Source organism: Bactrocera tryoni, chromosome 1 (assembly GCF_016617805.1).
Source record: "Bactrocera tryoni isolate S06 chromosome 1, CSIRO_BtryS06_freeze2, whole genome shotgun sequence".
NCBI classification, from domain to species: Eukaryota; Metazoa; Arthropoda; class Insecta; order Diptera; family Tephritidae; genus Bactrocera; species Bactrocera tryoni.
Genome location: NC_052499.1, coordinates 89,518,468 through 89,539,668, shown reverse-complemented (window position 1 = coordinate 89,539,668; position 21,201 = coordinate 89,518,468). Strand labels below are relative to the sequence as shown.

General features: G+C 35.4%; 4 protein-coding genes across 4 annotated transcripts; 2 read left to right on the top strand and 2 right to left on the bottom strand.

The window, feature by feature from the left end:
- Positions 1 to 2: 2 nt before the first annotated feature.
- Positions 3 to 5,055, top strand: LOC120766577 (glutamyl-tRNA(Gln) amidotransferase subunit A, mitochondrial). The gene is made up of 4 exons (XM_040092170.1): positions 3 to 95; positions 154 to 401; positions 457 to 696; positions 3,891 to 5,055. The coding sequence occupies exons 1-4, from the start codon at positions 63 to 65 to the stop codon at positions 4,894 to 4,896; spliced, it is 1,527 nt and encodes a 508-aa protein (XP_039948104.1). The 5' UTR covers positions 3 to 62; the 3' UTR covers positions 4,897 to 5,055.
- On the bottom strand, positions 961 to 1,637 carry LOC120766581 (NADH dehydrogenase [ubiquinone] 1 beta subcomplex subunit 11, mitochondrial). The gene has a single exon (XM_040092177.1). It carries the CDS (start codon positions 1,534 to 1,536, stop codon positions 1,096 to 1,098), a length of 441 nt encoding a protein of 146 aa, XP_039948111.1. The 5' UTR covers positions 1,537 to 1,637; the 3' UTR covers positions 961 to 1,095.
- On the bottom strand, positions 5,033 to 6,065 carry LOC120766580. Its single transcript, XM_040092175.1, has 4 exons — positions 5,834 to 6,065; positions 5,523 to 5,772; positions 5,316 to 5,462; positions 5,033 to 5,242 (listed from the first exon to the last, which is right to left on the bottom strand). Exons 1-4 carry the CDS (start codon positions 5,984 to 5,986, stop codon positions 5,172 to 5,174), a joined length of 621 nt encoding a protein of 206 aa, XP_039948109.1. The 5' UTR covers positions 5,987 to 6,065; the 3' UTR covers positions 5,033 to 5,171.
- An 8,397-nt stretch (positions 6,066 to 14,462) lies between these two features.
- Positions 14,463 to 20,061, top strand: LOC120780722. The gene is made up of 2 exons (XM_040112985.1): positions 14,463 to 14,504; positions 19,298 to 20,061. The coding sequence occupies exon 2, from the start codon at positions 19,299 to 19,301 to the stop codon at positions 20,049 to 20,051; it is 753 nt and encodes a 250-aa protein (XP_039968919.1). The 5' UTR covers positions 14,463 to 14,504; position 19,298; the 3' UTR covers positions 20,052 to 20,061.
- Positions 20,062 to 21,201: the final 1,140 nt, after the last annotated feature.

The following is a 21,201-nucleotide window of genomic DNA, read 5'->3' as shown; positions in this document are numbered from 1 at the left end:
TTGTAGAATACCGTCATCTTTGATGATTGCTTTGGAACTTCCCACCAGTAGTACTAGAAACAATGAAGAGACATCTGCAATTAAGCATTAAACAAGTAAATGTGTTATATTAAACGGTTATAATAATTTTTTAATAGAAATATTACTTGGAAGCTTTCGAGTCACTATGCAGATGGGAGTATTTCGCCTCGCATTGTCGTAGATCACTCTCTGGATGATGCTGTCAAATTGAAGCGTTTAAATGCATTTATAAGATTATCACCTGAAAAGGCCCTTCATCAAGCTAAGGAGTCCGATCATCGATACGAAAATAAAGAGCAATTGGGCATACTCGACGGAGTTCCCATTGCCATAAAAGATAATTTTTGTACTAAAGAAGTAACCACTACTTGTGCTTCAAGGTAAATTTTAATGTTTTTTATTAGAAAATATATTTTTCCATTTTCTCTTTACCAGAATGCTTTCAAATTTTGTACCACCTTTTAATGCAACGGTTAGTGAGCGTCTGGCAAATGCCGGTGCTGTATTAATCGGGAAAACAAATATGGATCAATTCGCAATGGGTTCCGGTACAGTAGATTCCATTTTCGGGCCGTCGAAAAATATTTGGAGTAATGATTTAGTTGATAAATGGCACATTGCTGGTGGAAGCTCTGGAGGTTCGGCAACTGCCGTTGCCGCAGGAATATGTTATGCGTAAGTAAGATATAATATTTTCTCTTAGGTCTATATAAATATTTATTCAATTTATACATTAAATTTTATTATATAGTTTGCTGACTTCTTAATATCAGACAAGCTGTAAGTCGTAGTGTATTTATATTTTTCTTTATATACTTATGTACTTTACTGCCAGTAAACACAGCCACAAATATTAATTTAATTATCATTAGATTTCATACTAACGTTTGTATTCGGTAAAATTGTTTCCACTATATTTTAATTAAGGATACAATTTGCTTGAAAGTATTATTTGAGTTTATTTTTTTAGCAATGCTCTAGCAGCAACACTATCCAAATTACATAACAGCAAAATGTTTTATTGCCAACACAATTGAATTAGTTTTGTTACAAATTTTTATAATATATACACAATTAAATAATAATTTCCACATCGCCTAATTCTTCGTCCGATGGCAAATTAAATGATGCTGGGTCTACGTAGTTGGGATTTACTAGATCGACTCCTGCCTGTTCTCGACGACGCAATTCTAGATAAGCTTCACGTTGCGCCCAATCGCGCAGCTGTGGATCAGGCGAATAAGACCATAGAAAAGTACCCCATACCAAACAAAGTGTCACTGCTGTGAAAAAACTCAGCTTTGTTGTATTGCGATCATTTGTTTTATCCTTGTAGTCGAATCCATAGCTCACCCAGTTTTTGGGGTTGGGGTTGGCAAAATCCTCTTTACTGCTTGGTGTAATAACCGCTGCAGTGTCATCTTTTTTCTGGGAAGTTTTAATGGATCGCGATAAGCTTAACGCCATGCTACGTTGCAGCATGCTGCGATTAGCCAATCGAATTAACACCGACATTTTTTATTGAAAATTACGTGAAAACTGACACAAATTTTATTCAATAATCAGTGTGTTTAGTTATATTTTTCGCCTTTCAGTACATGACATACGCGACAGAGCATATGTTAGGCAAAGTAAAGTTACGAATGTCAAATTCAACTAGTGTTGCCAAAATATCGAAATTGTACACATATAATATACATAGTAGGTTAAATATGTGCTTTAAAATCGCTCGACAAATTTATTGGCAAATATGCACAAAATAATTAACTTTTTATGTAACTTAGATGATTAAATGATCCGTTTTCTTAATATATGATTAACCCATTTAGACCTACCGTCTCATATACGATACACCAGATGTAATAAATTATTTTGAAGTACCCCTGATAAGAAACTCTTTTTCGTTCTATAATTGCATACATACATATATATATGAGCCTACTGTATCACATACGATACGGCCTTTTCTACCTAACCTGTGGAAATGTAATTTTTTTTAAACATTTTTTCTATGTTCTGTGATACCCTAGGTCTAATAAAAATATACAAAAAACACTTCAATTAAAAAAAATAGTTTCAGGTCTAAATGAGTTAAGAGCTTAGCCAGAATTTTATCGGCAACATTTTGCAGAATGATTTTCTCAATATAGGCTTAGCTGAAAATCTGTAAGAAAAATCAGCTGCACAGACAGCGTTCAGACGGGAACTCCTTTGTCGCTCATTATCATTATACTTATATTATGCATATCCGTATTCATATATACATACATACATATTACATACAAAAAGGAGTAATAACAGTTAAATTTCTGAATATTATTTAAATATTCCTTTGAAACTGGGCGCTTTTGCAACCATGAAAGGAATTTAAAGAATGGATTGCCGAATTGCATAGTAGCGAGCCAACCGAGCTCGTTTCCCACAACAGTTACGTCTAAGTAATCGGAACGGACCCCTTATTTTTATTCGGCCAGGGATTGTCAACTCGGCACCGTTCATCGACATTACTTCAGGAGTGTTTCCTGCCACTGCGCTAACAACAGCACAAACGCCACAGTCTCTTCGCTTTTTCTCGTCGTTCCCTCGCAAACGAAAACCGGTTTGGTTTTGAACCTGCACATGCACAAGTTTTTTCAACTGCTTTTCCACACATTCACAATAATCCAACTATCTGTAGTAAGCTAACCACAACTTTGTGAAAACCATGTCAGATAAAGTTATCATCTAGTTAAGCTACCAGCTGCTAAGGGGGAGCCTGCTTTAGAAGCTTCAAAAAATCGATATTTTTTTTTGCTTAAATCTCTTTAAAAATAATCTAAGAATATGTCCCCAAAGTTATGGATGGGAATTCGAAGTATTTTCGAAGCTAGAAGGAAAATAGTTACCGAGCGTTTAGCAGATATAATATATTAGCACCTGGGGCAGAAAGCGAAAACTTTGAAAAGTCGAGTTAGAACATATTTTTAAACAACATAAAGTAAAATTTTTGTGGTCAAAAACCACTTTTTTTCAATTTAAAAAAAAATTGTAAAGCTTTACACTTTTTTTTGGAATTTTTTTAGTTTAACTAGAAAATAAATTATTAAAAAATATGAATCTCTTTAAATTTTTTGTAATCAGCATCCTGCCCGCATTCCGACAAATTCACATTCGAGATGCTTCGGGCAATTGCTTCCCAAAGGCAGAATATCAAAGATTTTCCAAAAAATTTGTGAATGATGTTTAAATATATAACTATAAACCCTAGAAATTTCGCTTTAATCAATTATTTCTTTCGGTTTCAAAAAAATTCTCAAAAAAGCGATTTTTTGAAGCCTCTTAAGCAAGCTCCCCCCATAAGTTAACCTGCTCTACAAAATGTATTTTGATTTATAGTACCGAATTACACTATGTAAGAGTTCGGTGGGAGTTCGCTTATTTTTAATAACAAAGTTAGCGAGTTGAATTCGTACAAGAGAGTATGCGGATACCTCTTTAAAGTGGTATAGCCACAATCTTAATTCCAATTCCCACAACAGTCGGATCTACGATGTGGAATTAACACGAACTTTATTCGGCCAATGGTTGTTATTTCGAAACCCTGTTTTGACCGGTAAGTAATAAGATAAGTAATAATGAAAAAGGTGATATAAAAGACGAATGTTGTTTATCAAAGCATAAAAGTACTCATGTTTGGCAACGCATCTAGGCCTTTAAGAGTCCCATTGGGAAACTATCTCGACTAAAAACCCCTCTCAAACTACCATATCCTCACTGAACAACCTGTCACTTTAATGATAAGTTTGATAGCAATTAATCATACTTTAGCCATCAGTATTCTTACTGCACTCAACATAAAAATCATGAAATAAAAACCCTTATATTTTTAGTGCTATTGGATCAGACACGGGTGGGTCCACACGCAACCCTGCGGCATACTGTGGCGTTGTTGGTTTGAAGCCCACATATGGTCTTATTTCACGTCATGGTCTCATCCCGTTGGTAAACTCCATGGACGTACCCGGTATTTTCGCACGCAGCGTAGGTGATTGCCTTGACGTACTAAACGCAATTGCTGGTCCAGATGACAGGGACTCCACAACAATTAGAAAACCATTTCTAAAAATTGATATGTCATTTAATGAGGAGCTTGATCTTCGAAATGTACGTATTGGTATACCGAAAGAATATCATTGCGAAGGGCTCTCCAGTGAAGTATTAGAAACATGGATGAAAGTGGCGGATTTGTTGGAAGATGGCGGAGCCCATGTGTACCAAGTTTCACTACCGAACACTTCAGCAAGCATATTCGTATACTCCATATTGAACCAATGTGAAGTTGCGAGTAACATGGCGCGATACGATGGCATCGAGTATGGACATCGTGCCAAAATTGAGAGCAGTACGGAAGAGTTATATGCGAATACGAGAGCCGAAGGTTTTAATACGGTAGTAAAAACACGTATTCTGACAGGAAATTATTTTTTGCTGCGCAAAAACTATCATAAGTACTTTGAAAAGGCACTGCGAGTCCGCAGATTAATTTCCGAAGACTTTAAGCGGGTGTTTGAAACTCCCAAAAATAATGAAAACATAGTAGATGTTTTGCTCACTCCCACCACATTGACGGATGCACCCTTATATAATGACTTTGTATCGCAAAGCAACCGCGATCAATGTGCAGTGCAGGACTTTTGCACACAACCTGCCAATATGGCAGGAATACCAGCTATTTCCATACCAATACGTCTTTCGAAACGTGGCCTCCCAATTGGCCTGCAATTGATGAGTAAGTCACTAAACGAAGAAATGCTACTACGGGTTGCTGGTTGGATAGAGCAACAAGTAGAATTCGACTGTTTGGCTAATGAACAAATTTATGCGGCTCGCAGTTAAACCGGCTGCTGATCATTTTGAAATGGATTTTATTTTTATTTAATTAGTTTTTCAGTTTAATTAGCTCCGAAATATTTATTTGTTTCATAAATAGCTCCGTTAGGCAAGAAATAAATGTAATAAAATCTGTAAGTGCTTTAATATTGAGATTTTAACTAACCGTTGCGTTTTACTTGTAAAACAACATAATTAATTATTTTGTTGAACAAAGTTATTATTAGTTGTTTTGCTAAACCCTGCATTGGTATATATGAGCTATTATTTTGGAAGTCTAATCATAGTACTGTATTATGTTTAGCTTGCCTGTTGGACTTTTGCCGTAGTATTGTATGGGACTGTAACGAAACTAAAAAGGAATACAGCTTTTATAGTTAAAAGAAGATAAAATCTTTGTTACTTGTTCATCTTTAACTACCAACCTTTTCGAAGTCTTCTCAATGTCTCCAAATGCCCATTATGTATACTGCGATTCAATCGGAACGTACCAGCCGCGCCCTGGCCAGTTATTTGCTGAAACTTGCCAGTTTTGATGCTAAAAGCAATGTAGCGTGATACTTGTTTTGAAGCTGAAATTATTTTGAAATCTTTAAAGAATCGACTTATAAAACAATGTGCTCAAGACGCACTTCTGTAAGAGTTATAAGGTTGTTCTTCTCTCAACGACTTTTTTACGGCGTACAATGAGACGCCGCTCTTTTTTCCAAAGGTGTGCGAAAATATATATCCGTCGATTATATTATGCAGCTTTATTTGAGATTTCGAATTGTTTAAATTATTAAATGTAGCGCAGATGTTATCCGATCTTCCTCCTTCTCTCTGATTAAGTCGTATCGTGGAATCCTGCCCCACATTACTCATATTGACCAAAACTGAACGCTGAAATTTTGGTAACAATTGTCTGCATATGTTAGTAGTAACAATAAGAACCTAAATTTACTTTACTGAGAACATTTCTCTGCCGAAGTATTTCATTATGTTTAGGAGTAGAATGACCAATATTTCCCATGAATGTTTTAGCTAATCTACTCTGCATTTGATTTGAGCGAGGTGAAGACTGACAGATATCACGATTGCGTAGTTTATGCACCATTTTGTACGTTGTTTCATCCAAATTACATAATCACAATTTAATACTTAAACATGAAAAGTGTGCTTTCCAAAACCATAAGAAAATATGTATTAATAAACCACATCAAATGAAAGTGAAAATTTAGCAGCTATAACTATTTATTATTGACATATTATTCCGTTATCTACCTACCAACTATACAGGTTTATGCTTATATATATAAGTAAATATACATAAATGTGCAAGTATATAAATAATAATAAATTGTATTGAGATTTTATTTTATACCATCGCAGCATGTTGCTGTAGAGTATAATAGTTTTATTCGCTTAACGTTTATTTATAACACCTAAAACTAAACGATATATATGTGTATATACTGCCATATATATTTATTTATTATATTATTATTATTATATATGTATGTATATAAATGGTTAGAATGATATATGTATTTCTGATGGCCAGATGTGGATCATTGCCACTGCTGCATAAGACAAAACACTTTAAATACTATTACTAAGCCACAAAATAAGGTACAACACTAATATTTGGTCCTGCTCCCGAATAAGTTTAATGTGCATATAGTACAAGTATATCACAAACCACTAAATCGACCAAACTTACTGAGGACAAGTCCTTCTGCATCTCCCCATATACATATGTACTATATATTTGCACAAATAGTGCATTTAATATATGTACATATATATGCATGTTACGTCTAAAAAAAAGTATCGGTCAGATGTATTACTGAAGTTCTGAGATGTATTATTGAATTTCTGCGAGAACCTTTTCTGATAATAATGTGCTCTTGTGTAGGTCCGTGTTTAGGACCGTTTAGAGGACCGCGTCCACGCGTTGCTGTAGCTAGGATATAATAAACAATTCATTGCAGAAAAATTATATTTGTGAATAAAAACTAAAGCCGTACTTCCGGTGTAATGATACACGGGGCTAAAATCTGAAAATGACTTCCAAATCTAGAAATGATTGCTGAGTAATTTTTAAAGTTGTTAGTTGATAACTTTTAAGATAATAAAAGTGGGTAGATCATTCTTAATTTTAAACAACAATATTTATAGTTTTTAGTTCACGTATAAATATGATTTCAAATACAGGCTGATTGCTGAGCCAGTTATGATCCAACCAATTAATTTTTACTTGTAGGAATATACTCTCAATTAATCCATTTTTGATATCTGGCAGTATAATGCATGTATTTCGTTGCAGTTCTATTCTACCATTCCCAATATCTAGCAATTGTATTATTTCTGAGGGTGGATCAGTTGCAATTGTTCGCACATATTTATGATAAATTGGAATGTTTCAACACTTCACCATCATTCTTCCGGGTTGTACGTTCGATAGTCTCATTGGCTTAAGAAAACCGAAGAATGGCCGGACTGACGGCAATCATCAGACCGTGGTAAGAAGGCACCACTGAAACTTCATCGTTACCGTAAATATTGCATTGTTCTGTACAGAAAAATGAATTTTGAACATATGCTTTAATTCCTGTATTTTTGAATTGTATTGACTTTTAATATAGAGATATATCCTGTGTACATCTTCAGGTGCTGAGCTACCTATCAATTTTCAGCCAAATCGGTTCAGCTGTTCTTGAGTTATAAATAGTGCAACTAACTTGACTTTCTTTTATATAGAATATAGATGTATGTATGTCCTTTCGTAGAATAGCCAGTATGCGGATGCGGATGCATTTAAATGACAATGCGCTGAAGACGCCACTATGCATTGGGTCGTTAACTCATTTACAAGGTTAATACAAAAAAAAACATTGGAGAGCGTATGAAGTACCAAAGAGAGGAAAGTAAAACCTCATGAAAACTAAAAGTTATTCACCTTAAAGTTGAATGCTTGCAAGCCTTTAGCGCAATCACAAACGGCTTAGAGGTTTACGAGCTTTCAAAACGCTCGTAAATATATACATACATACAAGTACACATATGTACATATGTAAGTACGCGTATTGTGCAACATGATTAATGGCCGGCAGTTCACATTTCTTTCCTCAGAATTGCTCCCAGTTTATAGCCATCACTTTATCGTGTGATATGTGCTGCCTCTCGACATTTGCTAGTCAATTGATTGAAATCTTTCAACAGAAAAAACATTTAATGTAGTTACGCAAACTATTTCGGCTGAATTAGATTGGAACTTTGAAAATGAAAAGAAACGTATTGCCGGTTAGTTGAGTGCGCTATCGTTCTCTGTATTTACCGTATCATTTACATATGTCGGGGATGGAAGCTATTGGTTAAGGTCAGTGCAAAGTGTCTACAGGCTAACTTTGTAGCTAAACTTTCGGAATTCTCGGCGGTATATACATATGTATGTACATGTACATGATGCGTGAAATGACATATCAGCAGTAGTGACAAATCGGCTAAATGTTTTTGAACTAAATGGTTGATCAAGCTGACCACACCGCGCTTTCAATGACATAAATAATTTAACAACTGTTATAGACATTTTGAATCCGATGCACTCGTCAAACTCAAAGAAATCAGACTTTTCTTGAAAGAAACTCCTTTTCTCGCTCTCGTTTATACAGAAAGTGATTGCCACTTAACGCCTACTTTATTGATATACTTTTTCTACGCTGAACCAATGTGAATGTACATATGTATAACACCATAGCTTTATTTGCGTAATTGTCGGTAATAACTGTCATTCCACTCATTATTTACGGAATTTCACTTTCTACGACATATTTACATACCATATAAGTCAATCGGGTCTCGCAATCAGACATGCTGATTATATCGGATTATGCACCCGAATACCTTTATTTGACTTCTTTTACTCGATTTCACAATTATGTCGTTTCAACAAATTGCGAATGTGAAAAATAAGATAAAAAGCAAAACCATATTTCAATATAAAGTACAATCCTCATATACAATTAAAATAATAAATATCTACCTATGGATGTATCTACATCCATACAACGTTGCCTGTGTGGGTATCTGTTTGTACGAATATGTTTCAGTTTTTTTGGTAAAAGTGTATACAAACGATAGCCCATGAGTCAGACCTCGCATATAAAATGGAGTACCGTTGTCGGTTGTCTGATAAAAGATTTATCAATAATTGCATAACACCGGCAATTTCACTTATAATTGAGGGCAAGTATTAGTGAACACTTTAACACAGGACCTTTTAGGAGTACTCTCTAAAATACTCCTTTGTAATGCAGGAGAGGACCAACATCAGCAACCGAAAATAATTTCTTTATAAAATTCGCTGAATACTCTGACGTTATGTAAAACTGGAATATATGGTCGTGTCCTTTGGCATCATAGTGCTAATTGGATTACACATTTCATTTGAATTGATATGACGCTATTAAATTTAATTTATAGCCCATGTACGTAAAAACTCTCTACATACTAATAATAAATGTGGTCCTTCCATCTTGTATACCCCTTATATAGTAAGAGCTCTGCGAGATTTAGAATGTAGAAATTGTTGGAGACACCATCACTTCATAAAATTGTTGGCCCTGATTTGTCTGTCTGTGCAAGTTCATAATCCAACAAAATATAATAAATAAATAATAACTGATTCTGAGAAGTGTTTGAAATAAAACCGAATTTTTGCGTCGGTGTGTGACAATAGAAACATAGCTCCATCATTTCTCACTGGAGTTCAACCGACAGTCATTCTAGTGGACTGCACATGGTGAACCGGTTTTCAGGCGTGGAAAGACGAAAAAATCGGCTGGATTACTGAGCCAGTTATAATCTATTTCACTGCGTATTTGGTTGCAGTTCTTTTCTACTATTCCAAATACTTAGCAATTGTATTAGTTTTGAGGAAGAATCTGTTTAAAATTGTACGCATATATTCAAGGAAAGGATAATGATTTGAAATATAATCTTTGTATTTATGAGTTGAATTAAATTTTTACAAAAATTGATAAAATTTATCCTATGTCCTTACCCTGGTTCTAAGCCACCTTCCCACCAATTTTCAGTTAAATCTATTCAGCCGTTCTTGAGTTATAAATGGTGTAACTAACACAACTTTCTTATATATATGTATGTATATAGCCGGAATAAAAAAAGCATGCGACAGAAATTGAATGATTCAAATATTTGACAAATAAAAATATTGAAAAACAAAACAAACAAAAATTGAAAAAAAAAATTTGTATGGAAAAATGTTACTTTTTGGTAATTTTCCAATTTCCCTTAACATTTAGGAGAATGAAAAATAGATGTTGTCCGATTCTCCACCCCAGCCGATATGCACGCTAAGATTCACGAAAATCGGTCGAGCGGTTTCAGAGGAGTTCAATAACGTACACCGTGACACGAGAATTTTATATATTAGATACATGTGTATGTACATATTTGTATGATTTATTGTTGTTAATTGCAGATATCACCTGAAAAGCCGTACGAGGTGATTGAACTGCAGTGTCTGCGCGGTGGTTGGATTCACAAAATCACCTTCTCGCCACACGCTGTTGTAAGTTGCGTTATATGCAGCAGAATATCATGCGGCAGCTTATTTGGCGGCATTCTTAATCAGTTGAAGCCCCATTTACCCAACACAAGCTTAGTTTGCTCTTTTGTTTTGTTCGTTTTACAGCGATAAAATAGTGAATTCGTATGTATGAATGTGTGTATGTTTGTGCAAAGGCACATCTTTTGAATTGCTGGCAATTAGCAGAGAATCCGCAATTATTACAGCAGAAAATGCTTATCTTATTTAGATTTGCTCCTAATAACGCAAATTGGTGTTTGCAAGAGTGACACGAACTCCAGCAGCAACGAAAACAATGGACTTACAGCCGTGAGTGAACCGAAAACCGGCAACTGTGGGTTATCTACAAGCATGCACACACACAAAGCCACGCGTCCAAATGTTTTCTTATTTCAATTAGTATATTTATATAAAGGTGTTTCCAATCAGGGCAACTCGGTTTGAAATTGAATTAACTAATTGATGCATCCCAGTGATTTAAGAAACCGCTTCGTTAGATATTTGTCTAATCGGGTAACTTGATGTAACTTCTCGGGTCCTTGCAACAACTAAGGTTGATCGAACAATGCCATCCACAAATCCACATGTTGAAAACATCGCCCATCCCAATTTAAACACCCCCATTCAAATGCCGCGGTTGCAGCTCCGGTGTCCAGCAGGTAGTTCGTCTGCTGCATTCTCTAATTCTTCTCTTGTATAATTGCAAATTCGCTTAAAATAAAGTCTACAACGTCGTACAAGTTTTTGATCAATTTAATTATTATTAACATTATGTAGTTGCGCTGCAGCAATGGGCTTTCTGAGCCGATCATTAGGAATGCTTTAATCTTGCTGGTAAGAGCGTCTGCGCACTGCAGATTAACAAATGATTTGCGAATTGTAACGGTTATATCACTAACGTGCAGTGCAAATATTCTGGTTTAACGGCTTGGAAATGTTGAAATCATGTTGAAGGCATTCCACTTAGACACAATCCGTTACGGTTCATTAGGATCGTGCACTTACGTTCAGATATGCACACAAAGATGGGAAAATGCGAAGGAAGTGCCGCTTATTTTAAGTTAGCCTCATTTGGTCGAATAAGACACAGTTAAATCATTTCAAGGATTTTGCGGACCTTTTTGGTTTATTCCAGGCGAAATAAAATGGAATAGAATGGCTGCTCTTGACACTTTGAATTGAGATAATTAGTTATGTGACTATTTCAATGAAACCAAAAATTTGCTTCATCACTTCTTGGTTTTACTGAAGTATACTCCTCACTGTTCAGTACGTACTAATGAGGGACTACTTTGTGGGCAATCTCAAGCAATTAACCGATTTTTTCTTACCTCCCACGCCACTTCAATCACTGACAATCATAACGTCAAAGGTGTAGCACTGATAATACAAGTATATGCAACATATGATATTTTTAATTGCCAATTTGGAATGAATACAGAATTTATATATAATTGAACAATTCAGAAGTACCCCTACTAATAATACTTTACGTATTTCTCCATACCTATATCAAAACGTAAATGGAGCAAAATTCGAGCAGGATCTTAAGTACCATCTCTCCGAACTTGAGTATACAGCATCAACGGCGAGTTTCACAGCTTGACCATCCTCGTCGATCTTAATATTATGTATACAGATATACACTGTAGATATATCTTATTATGCAAATATAACGGCAGGGTACTGATGAATTGTCATACTCGTAACACCTTAATTGATTCGCCTTGGATGCCTAGAAGTGTCGCTAAGGTCACAAATATACAAACGATCATTTACGAACAACGGAAATTAGTAAACGCTAGCTTGCCATACAATTTGCAAACAAAACTCAATGCTGAATATTCGCTGGACTGAACTAGTTACGTACAATATCCCAGGCTCCATGTTTGTACAAATGTGCAATTGCACTTGTTACATCAAAGCAAAGGAGAAGATGGCAAACAAAAATAAAAATACGAACTCATCAAGTGCAGATTTCCACCTTTTAATGCAGCAGTCCAAGCGTTGCAGCATGAAATCTGATGCCTGATAACTTCAGTAGTTGAAGCCGCAAAAGCTGTCAGCACGAGTGGCGCAGCTCACAGCGAATGGAGACCGCATAAGCGTCGAAACACCAATGTAAAAGACACTCTAATCGAGAAATGCCTACTTGTGAGCTAATATATGTGCACACAATATACACAAAAACTAAGGACAACTTCTGGCATTAGCAGTTGCAGTTTTGCCATCTCAAAGTTGGCGACGACACGCCGCACACGCCGCACACCCCACATCCACAATGAGTGTATGTTTGCAGAGATGCATATGTGCATACATATTTAGAAGATGACTTGGCGCTCCGCTGCACACGTGGAATGACACATAAGAATAATTGAGACTTCATTCCGCTCGCATGTATTTATGAGCGCATATGCGAGATGTCCACTGGTGGACCATTAACCGATGATCGGATATTCCAACTGAGTCATGAATATTTATTGCAGAGCCTGCGATCGCAATATTTAAATTAATACTCGGATATGCACTCGTACATACGTATGTGCTTCTTTGCTTCTTAGGAATGTGAAGGAGTAACAGGAAGTGTTGACCGCTGCTTCCTTCCAGCTCTTGTCGTGCAGTGAAATCGGGTAAGGCTCGAGTTTTGGCTTTAGATGACTCTGTTGCTCGCATCCAATAGTTTTCTAACTGTCTTACCTTAATAAGCAGCATGAAACTCAAGTGTCTGAACGATATTTTTTTAGTGGAACCGTTTTATTCAGCCATAATTCAACCTTGCAAACGAATAGCATTAAAAAGCGTGAGAGGGTGGCAACGGTGCAGATGGCGACAAATGAGGGATAAAATACCAAAATACATTTACACATGTTTGCTTATGAGTTTGGGGAACGTGGCTCAAGTTATAGAATTCGATTGCACTGTCAACATTAGATGATAAGATGATAACCATACTTAGATGTTACCGAAAATTTTAGGTTTGTCTCGACTACAATCCCCGACCAACCCTGGAGTAGCCACCCTAGCCGTGTGGACCAAACTGCAAATAACTCTAGTAACTCCCACTACCGACTTTTGTGGATGTTAATCGCACTTGTAATCTTCAGATCTTGAAGGTTTTAATTTATCTAGCCTTTTATAATAATTGAAAGCTTAATCTGGTAATATTTTTTATTGCGTCCAGTACTCAGAAAATTCTATTATGCATCGTCAGCCAAACCAAAATATATTCAGTAAAATTTTGACCACCAAAAATGTTCAGCACTAAGACGTTAGCCCTAATGCGTCTAGTTAAACAGTATGTACGCGTGTATAAATATCAGCCGCTGGCTACAATTGAAGCACGGCATTCGGCATTTTGTTGCTACTGTTGATGTCTCTGACGTTGCTACTACATTATTTCGGAGTGTCGTGGTCATAAGTACGCATATGAGTATGTATGTAAGCGTTCATGAATTGCCGAAGCCACCTCCAACACCACCAGTAAATATTTGAAATGTTTTTCATACTCTGTTCGACTATTGTCGTCACAGACCGAACGCCGAATGTCTCCTACCGACCGTCACCTGCCACTGCTTGTCTGTTTACAGCTGATCCGTGTGCGGTGTGAAGATGTCGGCCGCTTGTGGCATGGCTAGGCAAGCCTTCTTGCGTTTGCCATGAATTTCTACTTTTAAGAAAAACAAATTACAACGCAAATCTCATTTATTTGCCGCAACTCGAGGCGTTCGCACCAAATATTTAACCTTAAGCGATCTGCGTTATTGAGACTCTTCGGAAGGCAAACTGCGGTTCATTCTCGAGTTTTAAGCTGTCTGTCTTGTGTCCTCACATTGCTTAACTATTAAAAATACAAAACAAAAACAGTATTTAAATTGATCAGCCCGGGTAGTTGCACTCATATCGATATTGACGCGATCATCACGAGTTTCCTCTACACGGATTTACAAGAATAAAAATAAAATAAATAAAGTTACCCATTAGATATTGTACCAAAAGAGTTCGATTCAAAAATAATCAAAAAGTGAGTGAAAATAACCAAAATTTATTCACGGATGATCTATAAGATGTGAATATTTCGAAAAAGATTTCTCGAGACGTTTAGAGCTTACTTTGGCCTGTCGCCGAGTAAAATATTTTAAAATTTGTGTGATCTGGTCAACCGCGGAGAAGTGCAAATAACGAGTTCTACAGTTTCTAAATTAAAAAATCATTCATTAAATAGATCAAAAAAACAATATTTTTGTGGATTTTAAGGAAATCGATTTTTAACTAATTGCAAAATTTTATGTAATGATATTGAAAAAAATTAATGCGGACTGAGTAAATAGAAACTGGCTCTAATTGACAAGTTGCTGTAAAATGCTTTCAAAATATGTACATATATTGGTTGTACATCCAAGTTTGTCTCTTAAGTCTTTTGTGTTCTTCAGCTTACTCTAAGTACAGATGTATCTTTTACAGTTAGGTGTGTTTTGAAAATATTTCAGTATTTTCCTGGTTCACATAGCTCAATGGGTTCTAAAATAAGGTCGGGTATTCGACCGCGTTTTAACTACCAACAGTTAGATGAAGAATATTGCATACAACCAAATCTCAAAAACATTTATGCACACGTGTAAATATCATTTGAAACACACGCACGTGAAAGCAGAGCACGAATTGCGACAAAGTGGACTATGTGCACACATTGGACATATGTATATCTACCAATGATTTAATTTGAATAAAAATTTAAGTAAAGACTCCACACAGAGTCAGGTGTGTGGTCCATAGTCCAAAAAGGCCGAACCAGCAAACACAAGTGACCATAACGATTGCTTTTTTTAACCAAAATAAGATTTAATTAAAAAAGCAGGTTAATATTATAACCACCACCAAAAATAAAAGAACAAATACGCATAAGTACTCACATATAGTATGTAGGTATATGCAAATGTAATTTTAGCAGCGAATATGGTAGCCAAATAAAGCAGCTTGTGATCAATCGTTCAGGTGCTGTTCATTAATCACAAAATATGAGTACAGCCGTAAGCGATGAAATTCGATACCTACACTGATACCAATACTGATGGCCTTAGATCACTGGGGATCCGAGTGAGAAACTCCGACAGTTTCTTTAGCCATTAAATGGGTGGGGAGCATGCAAGCTGACATTACTGTTATTTTGCTTTGAGCAAATACATGAGAAGATGTTCGAGCGTTGACTGTTAGCCGAGTGATTAGCCTCTGGGCAGAAGAAATGACGGTTGGTGGTGATTTCTGCGTGACGAACTGTCGCTACGCCTCAACGCGCGCATTAATTAGACAAATTAAACTCATTCAAAATCTATTACTTCTTTAAACGTGTAATTATGTAATCATGAGATTTAGTGCAAAAGTATTTGAAAGAAATTATAAAATCTCTTTCATTTTCTTTTCTCGTGAATTTCTTCCAAATTTGCGGACAATTAACATTTAATTCTCACAACGCAATTATTGTAATCACCCGAAGTACTTAAGACATTGGTTTTCTATTATTTCCATATAATAAACTCGTAAGTTCACAAACGAAACGTATACACCCATTCATGAACTTACATATGTATGTATATGTATAATGAGGGTATTTACACGTGAGCACATGTAAATAATTGAAAGTTTTTCTGTGTTTTTTGCAAATCATTAGTCATTTCATTTGATTATTATATATTTGTATGCATGTGTGTGCTCAAACCCTTGTCTACTCTATTCCACCATTTGTGGGCTACGGGTCAGGTCGAATCAACGAAAGATCAGCAACTCTGCTGCCGACGGTCTGCACTCTTTCGGCGATTACACTTTGGTTGACACTTCATCATCGTTACCAAATTCGGTTAATTGCTTTGAGTGATCATTCAGCATTGTACTCTGACAGGCGAAATGTATAAATATATGTCCATATATGTTACTTTTTATTATACCCCGGCACAACTAATAACAACAAGGTTTTATAGCCAACTAGATCTGGGATCGATGTACATATGCATGTATGTCGTTAAATGAAATATAAGATTTTTTTTTTTCAATATCAAATGTTCTTATGTCTAGAGGTTATATTAACAAACTTAATACAAATATTTAATACCGTAGTAATATACATATGTCCCTAAATGGGAGATCTAGAATATGTTGTCTTTTGAGTCTAGTAATTTCATTGCTGTCATCTAATAACATGATTGCCAAAGGATTGTCATGATAACTGATTATGTGTAAATATGCTGTACTAAATCTTTTAATCTTAGCTTTAACAAAAGGCATATTAAGATCTGTATGAATGGCTTTATTTGTTATAAGCCAAGGAACGTTTGTAATTAGTCTTAGGGTTTTTGACTGAAATCTTTGTAAAATTTCAATTTTTGAATTCCTAGCAGTGCTAGTGCTAGGTTTTAGTATGGCTTTATATAATAGCAATTTATTTTCAAGTTGTAACGGCGATTTATATCCGAGTAGCCAAAACAGTTGTTTGGTTTTTATTTTTAATTGCTTATTTTTAGCTTGTATGTGCTGTTTCCATGTTAACCGTTTGTCCAAGTGCATGCCGAGGTATTTAACGCTATCACTTTTAGGTATAGCATTGCCATTTAGAAGCAAGGAAGGGCTATCACTTCGTCTTAATGTAAATAAAACATGCACTGATTTATGCACGTTAATTTCATTCTCCAGCAATCTAACCAAGATTGTATCTTATTCAATTCTTCTTGCACCAAATTAGTTGCTTCAACAGGAGACTGGCTTGACGACAATAGAGCAGTGTCGTCAGCATATGTAGCAATTAATACATTTTCAGTTTCGGGTATGTCAGAGGTAAAAATGGTGTAAAGTACAGGACCAAGCACACTACCCTGTGGTACTCCAGCATTTATAAATCTTATGTCAGACGTTTCGTCATTTATTTTTACATAAAATTATCTACCAGTTAAATAAGACTTAAGAATTAGATATGCCTGAGAAGAGAATATGTTTTTTAATTTACATAGTACACCATGATGACAAACTTTATCAAATGCTTGCAGAATATCCAAAAATGCTGCTGAACAGTATTCCTTACGTTCCAAAGTGTCAGTAATGTAGTTAACTACACGGTGACATTGTTCGGGTGTACCGTGACAACGGCGAAACCCAAATTGATGTTCAGGTATCACCTTATTCTCCTTTAGTAGTGGCAATACTCTACGCAAAAATATTTTTTCAAATATTTTGGAGAATAAAGACAACAAACTGATTGATCTATATGAAGTGTTTCGTTCTCGCCTTTACCTGGTTTGAGCACCTTCACAATTTCTGCACACTTCCACTGAGTAGGGAATTGGTTCAGCCTTAATATTAAATTATAGATAAGTGTAAGAAACATAATTCCTTTTTAGGTAAGCACTTAGCTACTCTGGCATCAATTTTGTCATATCCTGGATATTTCTTATTGTTCAGTTTGTCGGTTTCAGAACGTATTTCGGCGGGCGTAATATGTTTCATTGGTAGGGATAGTTGACAGGGTATATCAAGAAATTTTAATATTGCAGCATCATTGTTGCTACCACTACAACCAAAAGCAGTGAACGTTGCTTCAAGGTATTTACTGTACCCATTTGCTTTGCTTTTGTCTGATCTACACCAAACGTTATTACCGTCTTTGATAGGTACATTTCTGTTTTTAGGTCTTTTTAGATATTTTGTAGCATTCCAAATCTTATGATCTTCATTATTTCTATAATTTAAACTCTGAATATAATCAGAAATCGATTTATTTTTGAATTTGTTTAATTTTTCTTTTAGCTCTTTTGTGGCTTTATTGAGAGTAGCTTTGTCAATTGGATTTCTACTGATTTGTCACTTTTTTCGTAAACGTCTTTTACTCTGAATTAATGATCTAATCTCTGCAGATTATAAAATAAGATGATAAAAGTAAGAAGAATTGCTCAGGCTCTGGCGATCTGCATTTGTAAGCTCATCGGATAAATTAAATAAATAACAATTGCAAAAACCTAATTCGCAGCAACTATATTGCCAATGGAAAAAATACCTTTTGATAAATTGGATATTTTATTATTATTTCCACATATTTTAAGTTGATCGTGTCAAAAATGCTGTTCGGAATGCAGCTCATAAATAATATAAGAGACTGTGGAGCTATAAATGCGGCAGAGCTAACAGTTATTCTGAGTTTAGGAGAATTCAAAGCTTTCCAAAATCACGTCGTTCAATTGAATCTCCAAAAATTAATCAAATATGGCTAAATAAGAAGGATCAAAAAGTAAAAGCCGGTAGTAAATAGTTTTGGTGCGAGCTTATATAACTCAAGCTTTGAATAAGTTTTATTGTAAAGACATACATACAAGTACATACACTTCTAGTTTTAAATTCAAATGAGATATACTCTACAAAGGACAGGGAGAATGAAATCGGCTAAAAATATCGGATTAGAAAACATATATATTTTTGTACATTTTCCATAGCCACGTTTACCACAATTTTATGCCAAACATTATATTTCAATTGCACTTAAAATTCCCTTGCTTTAAAGCTATGGTTCTATACATTAAAACTGCATAAAATTCATTATTTCTTTATATTCTATTCTTCAAATGTTCCACATATACCGAAATGATTTCTAAGTACTTTTCTCGTTCATAATATCAGCTTATCTCTTAACCAACGCGAATAAAGTATCTTTTTTGCCAAATAATCATACTTTATTTAGTGAAATTAACCCTCAAAATTGCCTTGATCTCCCGTGTAACACATGTGATGCCACAAGTATATGACATGATAAACATCCTTACATATTTTTATTAATTTCAGCATGCTATCCACGCATCAACAAGTTACACCAAATAATCGCTATGCTGTCATCATCGCGATGCCCGCCATAATCTATGCTCTGCTCTTCACACTGCCAAGCACCCTCGCCGGTGGGTATAAAATCAATTCAGATAGGCTCTCAAAGCCCACCTCAGCGATGGCCTCCAAAGTACTATTTCACAGCCCGTCGTTGGCAAATATTTACAAAGAAATGATTGTATCGTCGAAACCACTAAGCCTTCGCAAATACGGCAATGGTTCCAAGGTGAAAAAAACAAAAAAGGATTCTAAAATCTATTACATACCAATACCTCCAATGCCATACCGCTTTATTCCGGGAGTGGGCTTCGATTACCAGCCCATGAAAATTAAACCTATAGTAAAGGAGCCGTCAAGTGGAATGAAACCTTTAAATGGCGCAGCTCAAACGAGTTCTTCGAATGCAGGAAAAGTAACCACCAACGTAGATCAGCATACCGCAACGAACCAGAAGACCAAAAATAACTGGTATAGGCCAGTAGATAATGGGAGCACAAACTACAAAATTTCGAATAAAAAGGAAATTGACATAGTGGCAAATAGACCGCTAGACTTTACAGGCGCCGACAGTAAACTCTATCTCATGGATCGCGGAAATTATTACTTCAGTGGGCGGCCATTTAGACTGCAGGTGGCGCATGCGCAACCAAAGAATCAACTAACGTCACTTAATCTTAAATCAAAACTATTTTTTAATAAAAAAATTATTTATTAAAGATATTAGATACGACCAATAGATCTGTTTTAATTTCTTATGTCGGAGAAGAAAATTTTCTCTTCAAACAATTTCGTTGTTTACAGTAAAGCATTTTTAAATCCATCGAGCTTGTGAGTCCATACAAACATACATATAGCAAATATACTTACTAACCTAACCAACGCGCTCGCTTCCTTTTCCTTTGCCTTAGACATAAAATTTGTGAAAGTCAACGCCGATGATTTTTCTTTTCTTAACAAATTAATAATATAGGTAGACGCTAAAATACAGCAACATAAGATACAATTATGGACTGAGAAAGCGTTCGTGAACGTTGAAGTTATCGCAGATATATAACAACAACCAAGCAGTAAGCAAGTGTTATGTCTTAATCAATGATGAAAAATACTGTTGCATAAGTGGCAATTTATCAGTTAATCGAAAGGCGGTTTGCTAGATTTGCTCATCAATGATTTATTTAATGAGCGTAAAAATAAATGTGAAATTGTGATTAGCTTTTCAATTTTATGTTTTAGGTGTGTGTTTGTTGAATGTAGTTTTAGTAATAAAAATATATTTAACAAGTAGGGAAGGGCTAAGTTCGGGTGTAATCTAATATTTTGCTATATACTCTTGCAACTTACAAGGAAATACCTTCAGGTGTATATTATTCGACGAAATTATTATTGGGGCTATGAGGTTTAGACCAAGGTCTAGACCAACTCCATTCTATTTAAGCGCTAAACCATTGATAAAATATTTTAACTTTTAAGAAAACTTATCCTCACGCTCACTCAATTTTATTAAGACAACTCATATAACATATTGGCCAAAATATGTATGTGGTGTAAAGTCCGCCGGCAGCTCGAAAATCTTTCTATTAGATATGTGGTGGCAAAGTAAGTATGGACCTGATTGAACGCCTTTTTGGCATATAGATATACTATTATCAGAAAAGGATTCTCTCCAATTTCATTTATACTATATTTATACAAAATACACTGGGATCCGCATATTTGATGTATGGGTCCTTGAAAAGTTATAGGCCAATTTAGACAATTTTTGAGCATACGATTAAATACCTTAAGGGCACTACTTATGCAAAGTTTTATCCCGATATATTAATTGGTGCTTAATTTGTTTACTGAACAGTGAAGGATAGATAGAA

Excerpts from the sequence above, each read along its gene's own strand:
- LOC120766580 (XM_040092175.1), bottom strand. The coding sequence starts at position 5,986 with ATGGTGCATAAACTACGCAATCGTGATATCTGTCAGTCTTCACCTCGC. Across the intron at positions 5,773-5,833 it reads AGAGAAATGTTCTCAGTAAA|CGTTCAGTTTTGGTCAATAT; the intron begins GTAAATTTAGGT and ends CCAAAATTTCAG. Across the intron at positions 5,463-5,522 it reads ACCTTATAACTCTTACAGAA|CTTCAAAACAAGTATCACGC; the intron begins GTGCGTCTTGAG and ends AAATAATTTCAG.
- LOC120780722 (XM_040112985.1), top strand. The coding sequence starts at position 19,299 with ATGCTATCCACGCATCAACAAGTTACACCAAATAATCGCTATGCTGTC.
- LOC120766577 (XM_040092170.1), top strand. The coding sequence starts at position 63 with ATGAAGAGACATCTGCAATTAAGCATTAAACAA. Across the intron at positions 96-153 it reads TGCAATTAAGCATTAAACAA|CTTTCGAGTCACTATGCAGA; the intron begins GTAAATGTGTTA and ends ATTACTTGGAAG. Across the intron at positions 697-3,890 it reads GCCGCAGGAATATGTTATGC|TGCTATTGGATCAGACACGG; the intron begins GTAAGTAAGATA and ends TTATATTTTTAG.
- LOC120766581 (XM_040092177.1), bottom strand. The coding sequence starts at position 1,536 with ATGTCGGTGTTAATTCGATTGGCTAATCGCAGCATGCTGCAACGTAGC.